Below are 20,362 nucleotides of genomic sequence, written 5' to 3' on the forward strand. Positions count from 1 at the left end.
GCTGTTCTCTTCTAGATTGCCCAGCGGGTCGGTGGGGACCAGACTGCCAGTCCTCCTGTGAGCCCTGTGCCAACGGGGGCCAGTGCAACAGAGAAACTGGAGCCTGCGACTGTCCCCCGGGCTACACCGGGGCATCCTGCTCTGCCTGTAAGTCCTCACATCTGGCTTCTCTCTGAAAAGAAAGTCAGTTTGAAAATTTGGCTTACAGTCTGATTTTTACCTTCTCACTGCTTTGTGAAATGCTTGTTGCGTTAGACACGCTGACCCAAGATAAAGTGCTCTTCAGCTTCAGGAATTCCCCGGGGTGGATTTGACATTATTTAATGGAGGGAGATTACAGATAAATGCAGATGACAAGCTAAACTGCATCCTAAATTGATGTTATCATCAGGCCAAATTTATGGCAATGTATACTTAGAAATACAACGTTTAATAGCCACAGTGCTTGTGTTGTGATTGTGGTTGCTTGGCAAGGGGTGCTGGCCAGTTGGCCCATATGGCATCACTCCTGGGTTCTGTTTGCAGCAGCACTCCTTGATGTAGCTAACTCGGGGTTAAATAGGAGTGAGGAAGAACGAATAGTATCAGATCCACCAGAAACCATGGGAATATGGTCAAGCAACTGGTCTGTGCTACTGTGGCACAGCTCATTGTGCAGCCTCTGGGTATTAAAGGCAGCTGGAGTGTGGCTGTCGTGCTGGAGTAGACAGGCTCTCAGGAACAGCACTGCTTCATGCAAGACCTCAGTGGTGGAGTATTATTTCTCCTTCTTAGTCACAAAATGGCTTTTGATGAAGGTTCACTCAGCACTCTTTTTCCCTCCACCGATTGATCCTGATGTGTGGAAGCATCCAAAACTCACTCAAGCTATTCCCTCTTTAAAGGATTCAGCCCCAGACACCTAATATACAAATTACAGATGTTTCTTTCATTGTGCCATGTTGATTTCTGGGTTCAGCTGATGCATGTTTTAGGGAACAAGCTGCTGCTGTCTCGTTGGAAAAGACCAGTCCGTGCTTGAGTTATTATCCAGGTGAAATTTCGGTCTGTTCATCTGTTTGCAGCCTGCCCTGCTGGTTACTACGGACAAAACTGCCTGCTGTCGTGCAGCTGTAGCAGTGGTGCTCAGTGTCACCATGTCACCGGAGAGTGCACGTGTCCCCCAGGCTGGACCGGCCCCGACTGCAAACACCGTAAGTCAAATGCATATCAGCTCCACGGGGCACACGGTGTCTCCCGGGGGCTGAACTGCAAATGTAAGAACCAGCTCTGTTTGTTCTTAGCCTATTACAGTTTTTTTTTAATATACTTTTGCTAATCTTATTGCTTCTGAAATTGTGTGTTTATGGGTTTGCACAGCCTGGGTGGTTATAATCCTTAATTATCTAGGTTCAAAGTATTGAAATAGATGGCTGATGAAGCGCAAAGTATTGATATAAGCTCTTATTTCAACACTATGGATCCCTTTGCCCGGTACCATCTGTCCTGTCAGCGTTTTGACTGACAGTTTCGTTTTTCATTTTCAGCACAGATTAGTTTTAAGATTAATTCTCAATTTTTCATTTTGTTTAGGGGAGATTTGTTCAACAAGTGAGTGGCATGTACAGTCATGTGTCTTAAGGTCACTCCTTAATTTGTGGGTATAAATGCTGGGAGAAATTCTGTTCTCTGGAAGAGCAGAGCATCCTGTTGACTTTAGCATCACTCTCCATATTGATGGCCCTCTAAGAGGACAAACTTGCCCTTTTTTGGATAGCACCATATAAATGTTAAGCCATCCTGCTTGATTCTTTCCTTTTCACGTCTTTTCTGCTTGATTCGTTATGATCCCTCTTGCAAAAAGGCAAAAAAATGCAAACTTGTCTCTAAACTTCATCTAAAACACATAAAATCATATAAATTAATCGCCAATGTCGACAGCAGTAAGTTTTGGACCTGGGTTTTCTGGCCTGGGAGTGAAGATAACTCTGGCAAAATCTGACATTTCCACCAATGCATATTTTAAAAATCAAAACCAGTTGGTAACATGTGGAGCCATTACATAGCTTTCCATAACTCCCTAGCCTGTCTGAAAAAATTAAGAGACCGTGGCAAAGAAAAGCTTTTATTTCTGTCAGGAGAAGATACGAGAACAGTTGCTGTGCAGAGACATCTCAGTAAGGCATCTCTTCAACTCTCGCAGGCCAGGCATGAAACGGATGCCCAACTCCAAAAGCAGGTCTCTAATTGGCACTTTCATTTTATCCTTACAAGAAAGGAAGGAAATTCTGTGGTACGTTGTCATATTCATGTCAGTGTTATGTGATTTTTAGAATGAAAGCAGTGAGTTGCTTTAACAGAGACTGTGAGATTTCTCTGTGTCCATGTTGCATTTCCCAGAATTTTGAGGACAATATGGAGGATGCTCCCAAATCTGCCTTGTTTTACCCACTAGCTATTCAGGTTACACAGATTTTTGCTGAGTCAATAACTGATATTTTATTTCCATGAAATTACGCATTTGTGAGTGTGGATTGATTGAGATGGATTGACTATGAATAATTAGTTTTATATGGATGACATAATATCTGCCTGTGGGCCCTTCCTTTCAGCTGAAATAAATCAGCAAAAAATGTATTTCTTTCCATTGATTTGTGCCCCGTGCTGCAGCGGAGAGTCCAGAGTGCCTGTATCTTAAGAGACCATTTTGCATCTTTTCTGTTCTCTCGTTTAGATGTAAAATAATCCATTAGCTGAGTTCAAAGTTGATTCTCAATGTAAATGCTGTTTTACGTTGCAGCCTGCAACAGTGGCCGTTGGGGCCTGCGCTGTGAAAACACGTGTGTCTGCAATAACAGCGACGGTAGCTGCGATCCCGTCACCGGCTCCTGCTTCTGTGAGCCAGGGTTCACTGGGGAACACTGCGAATGGAGTAAGTTGCCTCTTTGTCAACACGGGGAATTTGCAAAACCAGAAATTATTTTTCCTGATGATTCCCCCCCCGGGGCGATCTCCAGGCTCTCCCGCCTCCGGTCTGCCCAGCGCGTCGCAGGGCTCTTGGGTTTCATCGGGGTTAGATAGTTTCCCTAATTTGGATTCCAGAAAAGTTATTTTCAGACTTGTTTTGGACTCAACAGCTATTTTTAATGTTAAGACCTCCTGTGAGTGACAGGATTGATGTATATTTGGCTTGTGGCATAAAAGTTTCCACATCGGTTTTATTTATCCAGTTTTAGGTCCGCAATTTTTCTTCATAAATCTTTTTTCAAGGCCAGGCATATAGGGATGCTTCACATGTACGTAACAGAAGCAAAATCAGGAAGATTTAGGGTCCTCTCTTTATTAACAACAAAAATGTGCAATAATCTTACCAGAGGCCCATGATCTCCACTAATCTGTCTCTAACAGAGGTCAATAGCAGACGCCTTAAGAGGATAAAAACAGGCATATAGATAATTCCTGATATGTTTCCCCAGGTTTCATCCATTTGTCATTCAGGAGCTTCTTGAGAGAGAAGCAATATCTCTGTATTTAATACAACATGATTTTTTTTTCCCATTTAATGTGCCCATTTCCTTTTTGATTCCATGCAAACACTTGATATCCACTTCATCTTGTGGCAATAAGTTGCATAGTTAAGCTGCTAGTATTATTAATATTAATAATAATATTATTATTACTGATTATATTGATGTTGTTAAATAAAATAAGTATTTTATCTATTAGATTAACAATCTTACAGTAGCACAGATGTAGCTACCAGAGTCTCAGCAGTGTAGGCAGAATTAACTGCTGGTGTCACACAGAAATGTCAAAACAATTAATCTGGAACGATGACCTAAGACAAAAACCCAGGAAAGTTGATCTTACAGCTGTTGTTGCTGTTGGCACAGAGGGAATGGAAGGACAGTTAGTGGGAAGACCAGCTCCCAGAGAAGGAGCTGCCAGCTCCACTTCTCTTCCGCTCTTGACTTCTCTCAAAACAGCGTCTTGGCAGAGAGAAAGTTGCCAAATAGCTGGTTGTCATCTTCTCTGGCAAGGTGATCAGTGAAGCCCTTGCCACTGAGGAAACATCTGGCAACCCCTAATACTCTGTCTGTAGGTTTCCTGGTTTATTCAGTCTGCTTTTTACCCCACTTTAATTGTGTATGTGTGTGTGTATATATGTATAAAACAACCCATACATATATACACACACACACATGCATCTGTGTGGAAGATTATGAAAGCCATAATCCTATTTTTAATTTATTCTAAATTTTATGGAGGAGAGAGGTGAGATCTTTACCATCCCTGGAGAGCTCCTCTTCTCCTGAGGCACCTCCAGCCTCTTGCTGCAGGTCAGGCTCCTTCCCTTGGTGGCTTTGCAGGCAGCTCAGGTTCCTGGGATGCAGTGGGTGTTGCTCGAGCAAGGGGCAGATCCTCTGTGATGTGGGCTGCGAAATCATTTGTGAAGTGTGCTGACCCCTTGCCATCACCTTGAAAGCCTCAGCTCCGGGCTAAATGCTGTAGGTTGGAGGAAAACTCAGCTGAGCCCCACACCCATTACTGCACTAGAACCCTGGTTTCCTTGCACAGGTCCTCTGGGCTCTGACTGAAATTTCAAGTGAAAAGTAAACACCGAGCAGGATCAAGCTTTTCAGGCACTTTAAGTACACTTCAATGTATTTACTCATTGAACTAGCGTAGGAGGCGTGATGCGTGATGATCTGCAGCTTTGGGAATAGGAGGTGATGCAAATGGGATTTTGCACCGATTCAACCCTGGGACTGAATTTCAACTGTAAGTGCCAAAAATACATTCAAACAACTCCACACTTAAACAACAGCCTGTTTTCCAACACGGGTTGAAAGCAAAGAAATATTTGAGGTACTTTGCTGGGCTTCTGTCTCCCATCCCAACCTACAGCCTCGATGAGAGACCCAGAGGTTGGCTCCAGTTAGTGGAGAAGTCACCAAGCTGCAGGAGCAAGCGAATTCATGCCGTCCCCCATCACCACCTACCTACGGTACCAAACAGGCAGCACCAAACCAGCCCCTTCATTCCAGGCATAGAGCTGTCTTTGAGGATCCTAATTGTTTTCTTTTCTCTGTGATTCTTTCCAGATTGCCTGAAAAATCACTTTGTTGATGTGAATGCTACAATCATACACTTCTAAAAGAGATCTGGCAATAATCTGCGTAACTCCTTTAGAGTGGAGTTCACAAGACCTTCAAACATGAGTAGAGGCCCTGTAATATTGTGCTTAGCCAAGTGTATCTCTATATTTCAGCCTGTCCAAAATATCTAATGTGCATTAGGCAACTGGCCCTGTTCTTAATTGATTTTCCTATAATCCTGGAAGAAATTATTTTCCTTCTCAAGTGTTGTTTTTCTTTCTTCCGATAGCGAGTACCATGCAAATCTCTTAAAACTCCTTACATTAACTGCTGTGGAAATGTAATTGTTAATCTGTCCCACAGATGTAATGTTTTCACTTGAATTTTTCAAAGCAGAGCCTGTAAGTGAGGGATGCAGCTTTCGGTTGGAGCTCTCTAAAGGAAGCTGCCACATCATGTTTTCTCGAGTTTTCTGGGGAAGGAGGATTTGTGGGAAAACAGAGGGGTAGGGCCTCAAAAGGAGGTGCAGAAGCTGGGAGCTTTCCCCCTCCTGGCTGATGAAGTCCCAGAGGAGATGTGCACATCAGCCATGCCAGACCAGTGTGCAAAGTGTCCATCAAGCCAAAGCCGTGAAGTCACAGGCTTTGCAACTACCAGAAGATATCAGTTTTCTGTGCAGAATTTAGTCTTTCAACACCCCAGTGTTTTTCTAAAATAGACCTTAACAGAAACAGCCCAACTTACCTGGACCCAAAGGAGGAGACTTAGTCACATCAGTTTTAAGGAGTTAACCATTACGCCTTGATTCTTCTTTTGGAAATAGTCTGAATTCCCACGTATCTAAAAACTCTGCTGTTGATCCCTGATCTGCTCCAGAATTAACCCATCATCTGGTTTTGATTCCTCCTCTGCAGGGTGCCCCGAGGGAAGCTTTGGCCCGAGCTGTGAGTCCAGCTGCCAGTGCCAGAATGGAGCTGCCTGCGACCACGTCAGCGGAGCCTGTACCTGCACGGCAGGCTGGACAGGAACCTTTTGTGAAAGAGGTATCCCTTCTCCCTCTGGTCCCTCTCAGGTTTATGCAATGGTTGGTTGGTTGGTGTTGGGTTTTTTTTTCATGCAGAGAGCTGGGTTTACAATTTACAATGCCTCATTTAAATAAACCATTTAACCTAACTGGAAGGTGATGCTTCCATCCTGCATTTTGCAGGGTGCCTAGTGCTGGGCACGTATTTTAATGTGGTTAAAGTTAGATACATGCCGAAGACTCCTGCTATAGCACACCTCTGTGAAGACTCTCTTTTTAAGCAGAGTCCTACTGGTTGAACACTGAGCAGAAAGATGCTTGTCCTGCCTTACACGGGCTTGTTCCTAGTGCATCTCTGAAACGTTTTAGGGAAAAACAAGGATTTGCGCATCTTCCCAAAGGAACTCTTTAAGAAAGATATACTTTTAACTTTAATAGATCCAACAGATCTTCAATTACCTACCATTTGTTAAAGTGTTGGAAAGGTTGGACTGGATTCCTTAGATACATTATTACGAGTGGCACCGTCCAAGGTTGCTGTCGTGCTGCATCATTGTCCACATCATAAAAAAAAATGGTATTGAATACAGCAGAAACAGCATGTAGTCAGTCAGTATGAAAGTTATTTAAGTGCAAAGGATTGAAGATTCTACAAATGGTGATCATTAAACCAAAGTTCCAATTATTTTGCTTAGAAAGCAGCGTTATCAGCCAGAGGCAGTGTCTCAGCTGTGATAGAGGGAGGCGGCAGCACTCGCAGGCAGCTGCTGCCCTCTGATGGGAAGGGAGCTGCTCCACAGCCCTTCCAGGAACAGCAGAGCACCCAACTGACTTGCTGTGAAGATATTGCTTCTTGTTCCCTTCCCATTCTTACCAGGAATTATAAAAAATACTCTTCTTGGAGTTTTGCTGCAAAGCGTGCCTCATAGTTTATGGTATCTCCACTGTGTCCCTTTTCAAAATTATATACTTTAGCTCTGTTTTCACAAATCTATCTTCTTTATTTTATTTTTTTTTTTTTAATTGGAAGAGCTATATGGTTATCTGTGTTGTGGTGTTAATCTGTCTATTCCAGCAGGAATCAAAATGGGGACAGAGAGGCTAAATATCCCCCGCCACAGGAGGTGTGAGGAATATGGGGAAGCCTGGGTGGTGTCTGTTGGCAAAAAAAAATACAAGTCTCAGTTTCCAAATCAGTAAATCAAGTCATGTTGGACATTTTTATCTTTTTAAATTCCTGAAAGAAGATGTAGAAAGGAGAATAGGTAGAATTTAGTGCTTACTGTTCTTAAGACTGTTTTCAACATGTTTTTCCTCAGACAGGCAGGGTGTTTGCTCTGAGCTGACCTGTTACTTTTTGACGTAGAAAGTTTCAACCAGAACAGTTTGGCTGGTTCCAAAGGATGAAGATGAAGGAAAGCGTGTGGGTGGTTTGCCCTTGGTAGAACCTTCTTGGCACCTTTTCTCTGAGGAACTGTAGCACTTCTGTTTTTAGTGACTCAGAGACTGGCAGGGTTTCCTTCTGGCGGGGATGTGCTTTTTGCCATCTTCTTGGCAATCCTCCCACATTGGCCAAGCTCTGTGCCTTGCAGACAAGAACGTAGAGACTGAGACCCAACATGGCTGAGTTGCCTTGGACTTCTCAAGTACTGCTGATGCTTCATCCCGTGGCTGGGAATGACTTTTCCATCATCACAGAAACATTGAAACAAACTTTTGCAAGCTTCCAAGCTCAAAGTCCTAGGAGAAGACAGTACTTCACAAAATTTAATATTGATTAATATTAATAATTAATATCACACTTGCACAATGAGCCTGTTTGAGCCTGCAGTTGTTGCTCCTGGCATTGTGCATTGTGGCAGCACGGGATCCCAATTCAAGCTGAAATTGCAGAAGTCACAAAAGTTGCCTTTGGGTTTTTTGGGGATTGGTTTTCTTTTTTTCAGGTGGGAACAAAGTATGGCTGTTCCTTTTCCATCCTTTCCAAACCATCCCAACCCTAAAACCTAAACCCAATCTTTCTTGTAATAAATAGCTAAATACATCAGTGCTTTCTTCAAATAAATGTTAACATCTGACATGCATGAATGCTGGGCCATGGGCTCCTGATGTCAAGAGGACTGGAGGTGGTGCCTGCCTTCACCAGGTCACGGTGCCCTGCGCTGGGCTTGCTCTGCTCCCATTTGGGAAGGCAATTGTTATAATTGATTTAATTGTGTGAAGTGCTGAGCATCTGCTGCTCCCGCTTTGAAGGTTGCAATTGTCTTCGCTGCACCGTAATCTTGTTTAATTTCGTCCCCTGCTGCTCTGGTATGTGCTGTGTGACCCAAGGCATGTGTCCGGTTACGGGATCAGGCCAACAGAAGAATTACCCAGTTCGCAGCTTGATCTTGCTGAATATCCCATAATGCCACAAACTGGAGGCAGCAGGGCTCTCGGACTTCTCCTATAGCATGTTTATTAATCAATGCATTAATAACGGCAACGTATAGCTCTTGTGAAGCTCAACGCTCAAAGTTTGCATTTGAATTGCTGTCTAAATGAGCACTACTGCAGGACAGACTGACCGGGCTTCTCCCTTGGGATTTCAGCAGTTAATCATTATCATAAGACAGCCCAGCAAGAGTTCTGTTTTAATAAGATAAAAGGGAAAAAATAAATACTGCGCATGTCTAGGAATAGCTGACAACCCTGTGTAGTCCCTGCATTGAACAAAGAAAAACTTTTGTCAGCCTTTGAAGTCACCTCGGGTTAAGCAGGAGAAGTCCTTTCTTGTATGCTGTGCCATACAGGCTGCTGAAGTGTAATAAATAAGGACGTAAAGATTGAAACCACATGTTGATGTCTCTTCCTTACAACTTGATAACAGCTCCCTCCCCACTGCGAACAGAACGGAGGCTGGAGGGATGTGTTGCAGTTTGATATCGCTACGATAGAAACTGCTTTTCTCAGACAACACGTGTTTGGAAAGTGGTGCAAGCCTGAAATCTGTCGTATGCCAAAGAAGAAGCTGCAGTCTGGACGAAGGGAAGAGCAGGCCTTTGATTTTGAGAAGATGGAGCCATCATACGTAGCACAAGCTGGGCAGGAGCTCTGAGAGTAAAGGAGCCAAAGGGATGTGGCAGTTGGTGCCCTCCTGCCCTTCGCTGTCTGAAGGTCCAGGCTTGCCTCTGTCTACAAATACTGGGTTTTCCCCCTTGTATCCAAAGCAGATGGCAGGGCTTTCTGCCCTTTCAGAGGGCTTAATTTGCATTTGTGGAAGTGATAATAAGAGAAGACTGGGACCGAGAGTCTGGGCATAAAGAAGAGACAGGGCAAGGAAAGGGACAGAAGAGTCTTCCAGTGGAAGATGCATCTGGATAATGGTGGTGTTCTGACCTGGCAGAGAGGTGTGAAATTAGGGTCATGGAGTTGTGTAAATGATGATAATTGTCACAAGACTGGATTGGGAAGCCAGGCATTCTGACTTCATGGCAGAAGTGTGAGGATCAGGTTCTAAATATAACTGCTGAGACTGTGGTCACTCCTGAGAGTGATTCAGGGGTTCTTTGGAAAGAATGACATACAATTGTATGTCTACAGATTTATTATCATTTAGCATAACATAATTATACAGATACTTAATATAATACCTAATACAGGTACTTATATTATCTATACACACACATATGTATGCAGAGCAGTTAAGGCTACATCGACAACATAATTCCAAATTATTATTTTTTTAACTCTGCGTAGCAGCCTTAACATTCTTGTAATGCAGCATTTTGGGTATGATGCAGCCCCCTGACAGGCACCGGTGGCTTATTTCCACCGCTGTCAGCACTGGTACAGATGTAAATTGAATCCAGGGACTTGCTCTTTCTTATGTGTCCTCGATGTAGGTACTGAGCTCCTTAAGCTCCCTGGAGTTGTTTTGCTACATTTAATTTATCTTGTTTTTTTCTCTACTCCTTCTCTTTGCCAGGTTTTCATTTCAGCGCTGAACTACACCACTATGGCTTATGTTCGCTGGTAAAAAAAAAAATCTTTACAAAGGTGTCAGGAGAGTAAATGGGAGCATAAGTTTCGCATTTCAAAAGACAGGGAGATAATTGGGGATGGCCCCCTGGTCTTGCATTACGTTGAATTATTTCCTTTCTCCTCCATCCATTACAGAAGTGCAAGTTCTGGCTTGTGGGAATCCAGATCCATTCTCTCGCCTGTTTTATGGTTTTTCAATATATTCTCACCCGTGTTTTTCTATGCAGAAATCTGTTGCTTGTGAATCATAGAATCATAGGATGGTTAGAGTTGGAAGGGACCTTAAAGATCATCAAGCTCCAACCCCCTGCCATGGGCAGGGATACCTCCCACTAGAGCAGGTCACTCAAAGCCCCATCCAGCCTGGCCTTGAACACTTCCAGGGATGGGGCAGCCACAGCTTCCCAAAAAATGGGAAAAATGGGTTGTGTTTTGCTGAGATGCACGTAGCAGAGTTCTGCAGGTTTAACCTTTGAAAGAATTTGGATCTCAAAGAGTGACGCATGACAAAGCATCCGTGAAAAGATGAGCAGCGCCCCGCGTCTTCAGAGTTTACACACAAAAAGAAACAGGAAATCTGCTAAAAAAAAAATAAAAAAATAAAAAAATGACTGTTTTGCTTTTCAGCATGTCCAGATGGATTCTTTGGGCTTGACTGCCACCAGGTGTGCGAGTGCAAGAATGCTGCTGGCTGCAACCACGTCCTGGGAACCTGCCGCTGCCTCCCGGGCTGGCGGGGAGAGACCTGCCAGCAGCGTACGTACCCCCTGCATCCCAAACCCCTTCAGCATCCCAGGCTCATTCCCGCTGGGAATGCGGGCTGACCTACCCGGGTACAATTTTAGATAGGTCGCGTTCCTTTCCAAAGATGCCAAAAAAGGGAAGAATTTTTGGTAGCTGTGTAAATAATCAACTTCAATTTTTTATTTTTTTTTTTTTATAACTGCTGTTGGCACTTGTCAAACATTATAAGCATCAGTTTTTAAATAGCAGAGCTGTCTCCTGCCATATGACGAATCTCTGCTTTTTATTTTTGTGCAGCCTTAAGAGAAGAAATATTATATCTGCGTTTCTGGTGCATCTCATCTAATTATCAATTATAAAGTGACAGGTTACAAATGCACCAAGTGGAAAAATCAGAGCTGGAACTATTTTGTTATTTGAGCATGAGAAAATAGTTTTTAAACTAAGTTTTAGAAAATTTATTTGTTTTAGAAAAACAAGTTAACTTCCTAGATTTTCACAAGCATGGATTATCCCACCAACTTTGAGGGTTTTTTGTGTTTTTGAGTACACATGTATAAAATTGGCTCTTCTGAGAAATCGTTCACTAAATGTCATGGGAAATTAAATCACTTTCTTTAGCTACATGGCATTACGTATGGAGATCGCTGAGCCCCTTTGCAACATTTAGCAAATATGTTTTCTTTTAAGATTTTCATGTTTTAGCCTCTCAGCTTCCTAGTTTCCCTTTCGGATGATGTCATGGTCTGTGCTTCCTTTTGAAAACACGACTGCCGTCTGCAGGACTGTGTTGTAGGGTTGGGGGCCAAAGCAGCTCCACGAGGAGCCAACTTTCATTGCTAGTGAGTACTTTCCACAAGACTTTCTTAATCCATAGGTTGCAGATTTCTGCAACAGAAAATTAATTACATTTAGAAAATAGAGAGAAATTATCCTTTTTTTCAAACAATACTATTCTCCAGCCATACACTGGGTTATAATTAGCCCATTTTGAGGGCTGTGCTTGCTCTTCATAATATTTTTGCCCCCACCACACAACACAGCCTGTCTTCTGAAAGGGCTTTTCCTGCAAAATCCCCTGCTTTTTTGATTTACGGGAGGGTCAACGCTGGTGAAACTCTCCACTTTTTAGGTAATTTTGCAAGCATCCTTCTGTTGCAGTCTTTTTTGCCTCCTTTTCCCCCCCTGCCCAAAAAAAAAAAAAGACTGGCTTTCCATCTTCCACCACCTGAAGACAGTGGAGGTGGTAATGCTCGCCTGTGGGTGTAGACTAATGAGCTGACCAAGAAATAAATGCAGAGCCAGAGCCATCTAACTGTACCACAGAGCAGAAAAGGTGCTGCTGAACAGATATGATATTTCTTGGTTTCAGCCCACTTTTACTGCCCTTCAGCCAAGCCATGACATTAGCAATGTATCACCTTGGCCCTTCCCTGCTCCTTAGACTGCATTAGGGATGGGAAGCTCTGTTCCTACATATTTCATTAAATTCAATTAAGAAATGCAGCTCTTTTTCAACGGCCTTCTGTGCCCCCCTCTACCCGCATGAGAAAAAACTATATTTATTCTCTTGAGCTGCAGCCATTAGAGCTTTATGCCAGGTTGATTTATTCCTCATGCTGGTGAAGATGCCAAAGCCTCCGAGGTCTCCTTTGCCTATAAGAGGAAGGTCAGTTAACAGTTCAAAGGATTAACCTCCTTTTCTTTTGGCTAAATGATGAGTCTTCATTTTGATTTTTAAGACTGGATTTTTAAGACTCCAAAGCTACTTGGAGTAAGGCAACCATGGGTGGGAGATGCTGGCTCACCACTCCCCATCCTTCTTGGGTGCTTAATATTCCCCTTGCCAGTTCCTGGGACTCGCCAACTCTAGCAGCTGGAAGGAAGGACAGTGCTTGTGTTCAAGTAATCAGATTGCAGGCAATGTGCTGGAGGATATTGAGGAATAATTTTGACATCATGGGATTTGAATTGATCTTATGCCGGCCATGCAGTGCATTTTATACGCTGCGATCTAATTACGGGCGATAGGGACAGTAATGCCTTTTGTTGAAGCTGCCTAACACTTTCCATTACAAGACTGTGGTTTTCAATTGCTTGTAAATGAATTTATATTAATCTGGGATGAAATCTGCCAAGCAAGCTCTGCCTCAGCTTAAGGTTGTGTTTGATGATTTTTTTTATTTTGGTGTTCTGTGGGTTTTTTTGAGTCTCTGCCTGAGATGTTGTAGTTTTCCAAGGAAGAAGTTTAGGCAAGGTGCATTGCTTATGTTTCAAATAAATTAAACTGCTTTGTGGAATGTGATACAGAATTGAGGACTTGACATTTGGCATTTCTTTGTGCCAGAAATGTAACCTTCCTTTCTGTATAAAAATTTGTCCAAATTTTGCAGTTTCCAAAAACAAACAAACAAAAAACATGTCACGTTGTCTATGGACTGTAGAAGCTGAACACAATTCAGCATCTGCATTTTGCCCCGGTTCTATTAGTACTAAAAATATCTCTTTCTGGAGCTGTGGGGGCTCAGCAGGATCTTCACAGAAGCAGTTCCTTGTGGTAAAATGGGACCACATTGGTTTGCAAAATAAATGAGTACGGAAAGATCAGCTCTGCCAGAGTCTCTGCTCAGGGGCGCTGATAACCAGAGGGTTGACATTTCATGGTGTGTGAGCCCTTGACTTTGCAAATTCCCTGTTCTTTTAAAGCTGAAGCTTCATTTTGGGGAGAATAATCCACAGGAGCTGCATGAAATCAAAGCTTCTCCACACTTTTATTGAGTCTTAGTGCCCATCACTTATTTCCCTGTTCTCCCTGACACTTTGGATGGCTGTTGACTTCCAGTCTGAATGTTTTTGTCTCCAGTTTCACACGTTCCTTACTCTGCATGCATAAAGAGATTTTTAAAGACTGCAAACAAATAAATCCTCCTCAGACAGAGGAAAGGCGCCGTGAGGAAAATTTTGAAGCAGGAAAAAGTGTAATAATTTAAACCTTTCTATTGCTTCTTCCTTTTGCACTCATCATGAAGAAAGGAGAGAAGTTCCGGGGATATTTATACATTCAGTTGTGGAACTTTATAAAATACCTTCAATATATCACTTGTTATCTTATTCTTCAGAAAAGTACTTTGATAATGAGGATTGTCCTACCAAGAAGCTAAAAAAATATTTGTATCCACCCAATAGAATAATTAAAATTTTCTTCTCCAGGAATTTCTGCTTTCTTACCTAGATTTTCAGTGGAAAACTCTTTTGTCTTCTCAGTAAGGGTACCAAGAGCTTTGCATGCACACTCCAAAAACCTCACACGAACCACTAGTAACCAGTCAGGGGACCTGGTTATGAGTTGGTTTTTCCTTTGGCTTGGTTATGCTATAGTTCTGGTCTGTATTGTGGAAATATTTAGTTCTGCTCCCAAAACCGAGCCAGAGCTCTGTAGGATGGGCTGAACTTTTAACTTGGCAACCAAGCCTCATTTGCAGAACAAACTTTTAACTGTGATGGGACTGAGCTCCTGCGCTTTCTTGTGGTTTCAATGTGGATGACGTCCAAGCGATGACAAAAATGAACACGGTTGAAAAGAAGTCCGTGGAGAAATGGTGTCTGTGAGAACCACGTTGGGAACCTGGAAGTCCTCAGATGGGAAGAAAAAACGCTGAGAATGGGTCAGATACTGTCAACCAAGTTCACCCCTGAGGTTTAGGTGGTTTTACTCCTTCAGTCCCTAGGGACATGTCTTCCCACAGCGCTGTATGTTGTTCTGCACACTGGCACCTTCAAAGGCATAGAGATTTTGGTGAAAAGTCATCTTTTGGGTCTGATTCTGGGAGATGTCATATTCCGTGAGTGGAGGACACTTTTCTGGATCAGGGATCAGAGCCTTTTCTGCCTCTCCAGTGTGTGCCAGCAGCACAGCAGGGATGAGAGGCTCTGCCAGCTTCATACAAGTGAGGAAGGCTCTGCAAGGCAGGCACAGGAGCCACGCAAGGAGCTTCTCCAACTTCATCAACTCATTTTGTATTCTGTGAGCGATACCTGAAAGAGCCAGGGTAGCAGCAATGTCTGTTTTCCACCATTTAAAGCTATCCAAATCTCCAGTGCGATGGAGACTAGAGGAATTTTATCACTGCCATATTTCATAGGCGGCAGCACTGAAAACGGAGCAGGTTTGTGAGATGGCTGTGTTAAGTTTTCACCTGGGAGCCAGCTGCTTAACCGAATGCATTGGAAATATCACCCCTCTCTGACCGAAGAATGAGGCTCCGGGTGAGCGAAGGCATCCAGCTGTGAAAAATGAACGCTGAAAACAATGAAGTTGTCAGTTCTCTTAGCAGGATGCAAATAAATACCCAGGCTGTCAAGCTGCTGGTTCTGCTGGACCATTAGTTTAGCACAAAGACATTCCGGAGGGCAGGGGATGACAGCTGATCCATCACCTGAGTGATCCTGCCCTTCGATAAAAACCTCTTCAGAAGGTGCTACGATACATATTTTTAAGCCACGTTTTTTAGTGTCAGGCATGGCTAATATATGGACTTAGGTGCCCTTACGATGTGAAAAAGTGTGTCACTGGAAGCCAGTTTCAAACCAATCTCTCCAGAGTTGGGTGGTGTCTCAGGTTTGCTCTGTACAATGTCTCCTTTGATGCATCCTGATGGGGTTTTGTGGACTTTTCTCGTTGCAGCCTGCCAGGGGAACAGCTATGGGCCGGGCTGCAACCACACTTGTCACTGTCACAACGGAGCCCTCTGTCATCATGTAACCGGGACGTGCCTTTGTAGCCCAGGGTGGAAAGGAACCACCTGTCAAGAAGGTACAGTAGGAAATTCAAACCCTGCCAGGGGATTGTAGAAGGGGAAAATAAAACTTCTCCTTGGGGGCCTTTGTTGGTATTTTAATTGTCAGCTCGTTGGCCTGTGTTGTCATTGGTTTTCTAGCTGTACAATTAAATGGCTTGGTCCATTAAATAAATCTGTGATGCTGTGTTGCAGGGGCCGGGTGTAGGAGCTTGGTGTGCAGGGGGCTGAAAACAGAGTCATAAACTGGAAAAAGAACTGTTTTTCGAAGGCTGTCTGTTAAAGGAGAAAAGGTCCATAAAACTCCCATTTATGATACTGAAGCAAAACTGTTTCTTTTCTATGGCCTGCTGTACCGTCCCATGTGCCCGACTGATCCTCGTCATTACCGTACGATGTTCCAGACATAGGCTAAATCCAGAACATGTGAAAGGCATTGGGACTTCCAACCTTGGCAACTAGACCGATATGTGTGACTCAAACACAAGCCCAACTCCAAAGAGTCTTAAGAAAAGAGGCTGGCAAAGAAAGGCTGTGCTGAGGCTTAAGTTTCACCTCCTAATTCTCTGTACCCAAGCCCTGTTGTGGAAGGGTCTTTTTTTTTTTGCCTCCCAGCAAGGTCCCTGGCTCTGTAAGTGGTGCCACAGAGCTGGAGATGCTGCTGAGGATGCTCCTGGGTGAGCTGGGGTTTGGAGTCAGCACCTTCACCCAAGCAGCGGCTGCTCTTCAGCAAGCCAAGGGGATGGTTAGGGAAAGTGGATGAAAGCTGGCAGGAGTAGAGGAATATATATTAATTAATTAAGCGTATCCCCCTTTAAAACCTAATATGAAGAGCTCTTTCCATGAAGGAATAAAAATTTGGGAAGGCACCAAACCGGTCTTGATGATATGTACGACACGACCTAAATTTTCCTGGTTTACGTGAAGGCCTTGAATACAAAACCAAAGTTTAAAAAGTTAAAAAAGCTGTTGTGAAATATGAAGACATTGTCTAATATTCCCTCTTTCTCTAATATACATTTGGGGATTTCTTTTCTCTCTGGAAGCAGGGAGGTAGGATAGGTGTGTGAGACATCCTCTGGTTAACTCTTTTTGCAGAGAACTTGCCCCTGTTAGCATCTTAAAAAGGTGCCATTCTGGCAACATGATGGAGTTGTGTATTTTTTGTGTCAAAAAAATTAGTTTTTATCCATAGGATGTGGTTGTGATGGCATTAATAAACTTGCTTAATCAAAATTAGGTGAACTGTAAAATGTCATCAGCCACCTGGAGGTAGCAAAATCAATTAGTTGTGATTTTTACAGGAGTGTACAAAGAAATTCTGAAAACAGAGAAATCGGTAACTCCACTCCTTGGTGTTGAAAAAGCTGGTAGGAACCAAGAGATGTTTTTCATATGTGCAAACAGAAAATCTCAAGGCCATTTGGTGAATCATAGCTAATTCACTATATCACCTACTTTGTTCCCAGACCAGTTTTACACTGGTTTGTGTAATTCCTTCTCAGTCATGGCCCTGTTTTCACTCGGTTGTACCTCCCACAGCATCTCCCCGCTCACCAGGGTGAGAGGGGGTGTGAGCTGGGAAGGGTTGTGCTTAACCTGTGTCCTCCTCCTGCTCTTCCTCATAGAATCATAGAATCGTCTAGGTTGGAAGAGACCCTTGGGATCATCTAGTCCAACCATCTACCCTACTCTACAAAGTCATCCCCTACACCATGTCCCTTAGCACTGCATCTAAACAGCCCTTAAACACAGCCAGGGATGGTGACTCCACCACCTCCCTGGGCAGCCTGTTCCAATGCCCGACCACTCTCTCTGTGAAGAATTCTTTCCTAATGTTCAGTCTAAACCTACCCTGTTGGAGCTTGAAGCCGGTCCCTCTCATTCTGTCACTAATTACCTGTGAGAAGAGACCAGCACCAATCTCTCTACAGTGTCCTTTCACGTAGTTGTAGAGAGTGATGAGGTCTCCCCTAAGCCTCCTCTTCCTCATACTAAACAGTCCCAACTCCCTCATGGAAGGCTTTTGTCCTGCCTCCTCTTTGCAGCCTGTCCTCCTGGATGGTATGGTGCAAACTGTCTCCAGCGCTGCGTCTGCCACGGCCAGGCGACGTGTGACCGTGTGACGGGCGAGTGCCGGTGTCCCCAGGGTTGGATGGGGATAGCCTGTGAGCTGGGTGAGTCTCATCACATCCTCCATCCCTCCAGCACCAGGTGCTCAGTGAGGAAATTCAGTTCTGGTGAAGAAAAAAAAAGAGAGAGGAGGGGCAGAGGGCTGGAGAGCACTGGGTGTGGAGAGGTTGAAAAAATTGGGGTTATTTGGTCAGAGACAAGAAGACTGAGGGGAGATACGGCACTGGACTTGAACATACCATGGTGCTTAGAAACTTACTGGACAAAAGGGAGGAATAAGCTATTCTCTGTCCCTTGGAGACAGGGAAGATAATAATGAACTCACTTTGAGGACAAAAAAAAATAATAAAAGAAATCCTCAAGGAGGAAAATTATGTATTTCTAGAGAATTTTGCCAAGTGAGGAAAACTATGTATTTCTAGAGAATTTTGCCAAGTGAGGCTTCAAAATCTCCCTCAGTGAAGGTTTTCAGGACCAGCTCAGGTATCTCACCCTATTTCAGAGGTGTAAGTGTGTTCTCCCTAGAGCCCTTCCAGCCTGGACCCTGTCAGTCTCCCCCGTCTCGTTTCAGAGTGTGGGGACGGGAAGCACGGAGAGGGCTGTGGGCAGAACTGCAGCTGCCACCGTGGGGTTTGTGACCAGCACTCAGGGAGGTGCATCTGCCACGCCGGCTGGACTGGAGACCGCTGCGATGTTGGTAAGGGCAGTTCTTTCTGTGAACACTTCATTTTAACACTCTCTTCTACAAACAGCCGTTTCTTCCTCCCCAGTAAGCCCATCTCTATTTTGTATCTTAATTTTCCAGTATTCTGTAGGCCAATTAGAAGTAACACCAGTGTGAGTGCTCACCCTGTGCCTGGGGAGCAGGTCTCTGCACAACCACAAATACATGCCCTAGTACAAATGTTTTTATCTCCTCCTCTTCCCTGCCTGCTAACAAAATGAAGGTATTTCTCTACCTTATGGGTACGAGGAAGAACACACAGAAGGGAGTGAGCTGTAAGGAGAGTTTCCCATTGGCCACGTGCTGCTGCTTCTCTGTGGCTCAGCAAATTGGCCTGTAATGGTTCAGGTTGCACCTACCTTGCATGTGGTCCAGATTGCTCAGATTTGGCACAGCTGTCTGGCATGTAAGTCCCCGAAAAAGACATCTCATAAGCAGTATTAGATGACTTGAAATTTGCCTTCAGCTTGCCCACTGACATGCTGTGACTTTTGTTGAGCTACAAGCAATTTTCTGGTGTCTCCTGAGGTGCTGAGCACTCTCCAAGCCCTGACCACCAGTGCCACCTGTAAAGCCTTTGCAGTGCCCACCATCCTTTTCTTCAGGCGTAGCTTTCTCTCTGATCACTTTGCAGAGACCTGCGAGGTGGAAAGCAGGATGTGGACACAGCATATTGTCACTGTCAAACAGCTGTCCCTTTGTGCATAATGGTGTAAAAGTGAATGGCATCTCCATCTCTGTAGGCGTCATCTGGGTTAGTGCTCTAGATAGTGACTACATCTTTGCAAGCTTTCATTTGTGGACTCATTTTAATAGCCAACACTAAATGCTTTTAATATTTTTTTTCACTTTCAATGATATTTTCTGGGCATGCAGTCTTCTAAATATCCATTGCTGTGTGCAAGAATGGTGCTGGCTCATTTGCCAATGATGGATGCGGGAAGAACTGTTGCTCTCTCTGCTTCCCTTGGCAGCCTGTCCCCCGGGATCTTTTGGCAAGCAGTGCGAGGAGCGGTGTGACTGCGTGCACGGCTTGTCCTGCCACCATCAAACAGGAGCGTGTCACTGTGCAAAGGGGTGGCGAGGGAGGCACTGTGACAAACGTGAGTGGCTGCTGGAGGAATGTTCAAGTTGGTGGGAACATTCCTGCCGGATCCAAAGCCAATGATGATGATCCTTTGACTCCCATGTGGCTTGCTGTGGGGTTGGTCTGGAGGAGGTGCTCACGGGGATGGGTGCAACAGATCTGTCAGAGGGGGGGTAACTTTGTACCATACTGCCTGTCCCCTGCCCCGTCCCCTAATGAAGATTGGTTCCACCATTGCAGCTTGCTTGCCTGGACGCTACGGTGTGGGCTGTGCCCAGCGGTGCCGGTGTCCTGCGGGTACCCCCTGCCACCACCTGACGGGCAAGTGCGGCTGTCCTCCGGGATTCACCGGCTACGGCTGCGAGAAAAGTGAGTTTGCTATAAGAATGCAAATACTTCCTTGGTAAAATAATTAAGAAATCCATTTCTTAAATAAAACATTCTCTGAGGAGACCTTGTAGCCCCTTCCAGTCCCCAAATGGGCTACAGGAAAGATGGGGAGGGACTCTTCATCAGGGAGTGTAGCGATAGGATGAGAGGTAATGGTTTTAAACTGAAAAAGAGGAGATTTAGATTAGATATCAGGAAGAAATTCTTCAGGGTGCTGAGACACTGGCCCAGGTTGCCCAGAGAAGCTGTGGCTGCCCCATTCCTGGAGGGGTTCAAGGCCAGGCTGGATGGGGCTTTGAGCAACCTGGTCTGGTGGGAGGTGTCCCTGCCCAGGGCAGGGGGGTTGGAACTGGATGATCTTTA

The 20,362-nt window shown here is 44.4% G+C and overlaps 1 protein-coding gene across 7 annotated transcripts in view; it reads left to right on the top strand.

The window, feature by feature from the left end:
• LOC106886152 (multiple epidermal growth factor-like domains protein 6) overlaps positions 1 to 20,362 on the top strand; it is a 216,600-nt gene that overhangs the window by 178,954 nt on the left and 17,284 nt on the right. For 6 of the 7 annotated variants that reach the window (XR_001411584.1, XR_001411585.1, XM_014938859.1 and 3 more), the window contains 9 exons: positions 1,065 to 1,193; positions 2,780 to 2,911; positions 5,993 to 6,121; positions 10,753 to 10,881; positions 15,554 to 15,682; positions 17,714 to 17,842; positions 18,370 to 18,495; positions 19,497 to 19,625; positions 19,850 to 19,978. Coding sequence is in view for 5 of the 7 variants with exons in the window: in XM_014938859.1 (XP_014794345.1) it covers positions 1,065 to 1,193; positions 2,780 to 2,911; positions 5,993 to 6,121; positions 10,753 to 10,881; positions 15,554 to 15,682; positions 17,714 to 17,842; positions 18,370 to 18,495; positions 19,497 to 19,625; positions 19,850 to 19,978 (1,161 nt within the window). In the remaining 2 variants the exon portion in view is untranslated. The remainder of the gene's footprint in view (positions 1 to 1,064; positions 1,194 to 2,779; positions 2,912 to 5,992; positions 6,122 to 10,752; positions 10,882 to 15,553; positions 15,683 to 17,713; positions 17,843 to 18,369; positions 18,496 to 19,496; positions 19,626 to 19,849; positions 19,979 to 20,362) is intronic. The other variant, XM_014938862.1, reaches the window with a different exon arrangement.

Source organism: Calidris pugnax, unplaced genomic scaffold, assembly GCF_001431845.1.
Source record: "Calidris pugnax isolate Ruff unplaced genomic scaffold, ASM143184v1 scaffold52, whole genome shotgun sequence".
Classification (NCBI taxonomy): domain Eukaryota; kingdom Metazoa; phylum Chordata; class Aves; order Charadriiformes; family Scolopacidae; genus Calidris; species Calidris pugnax.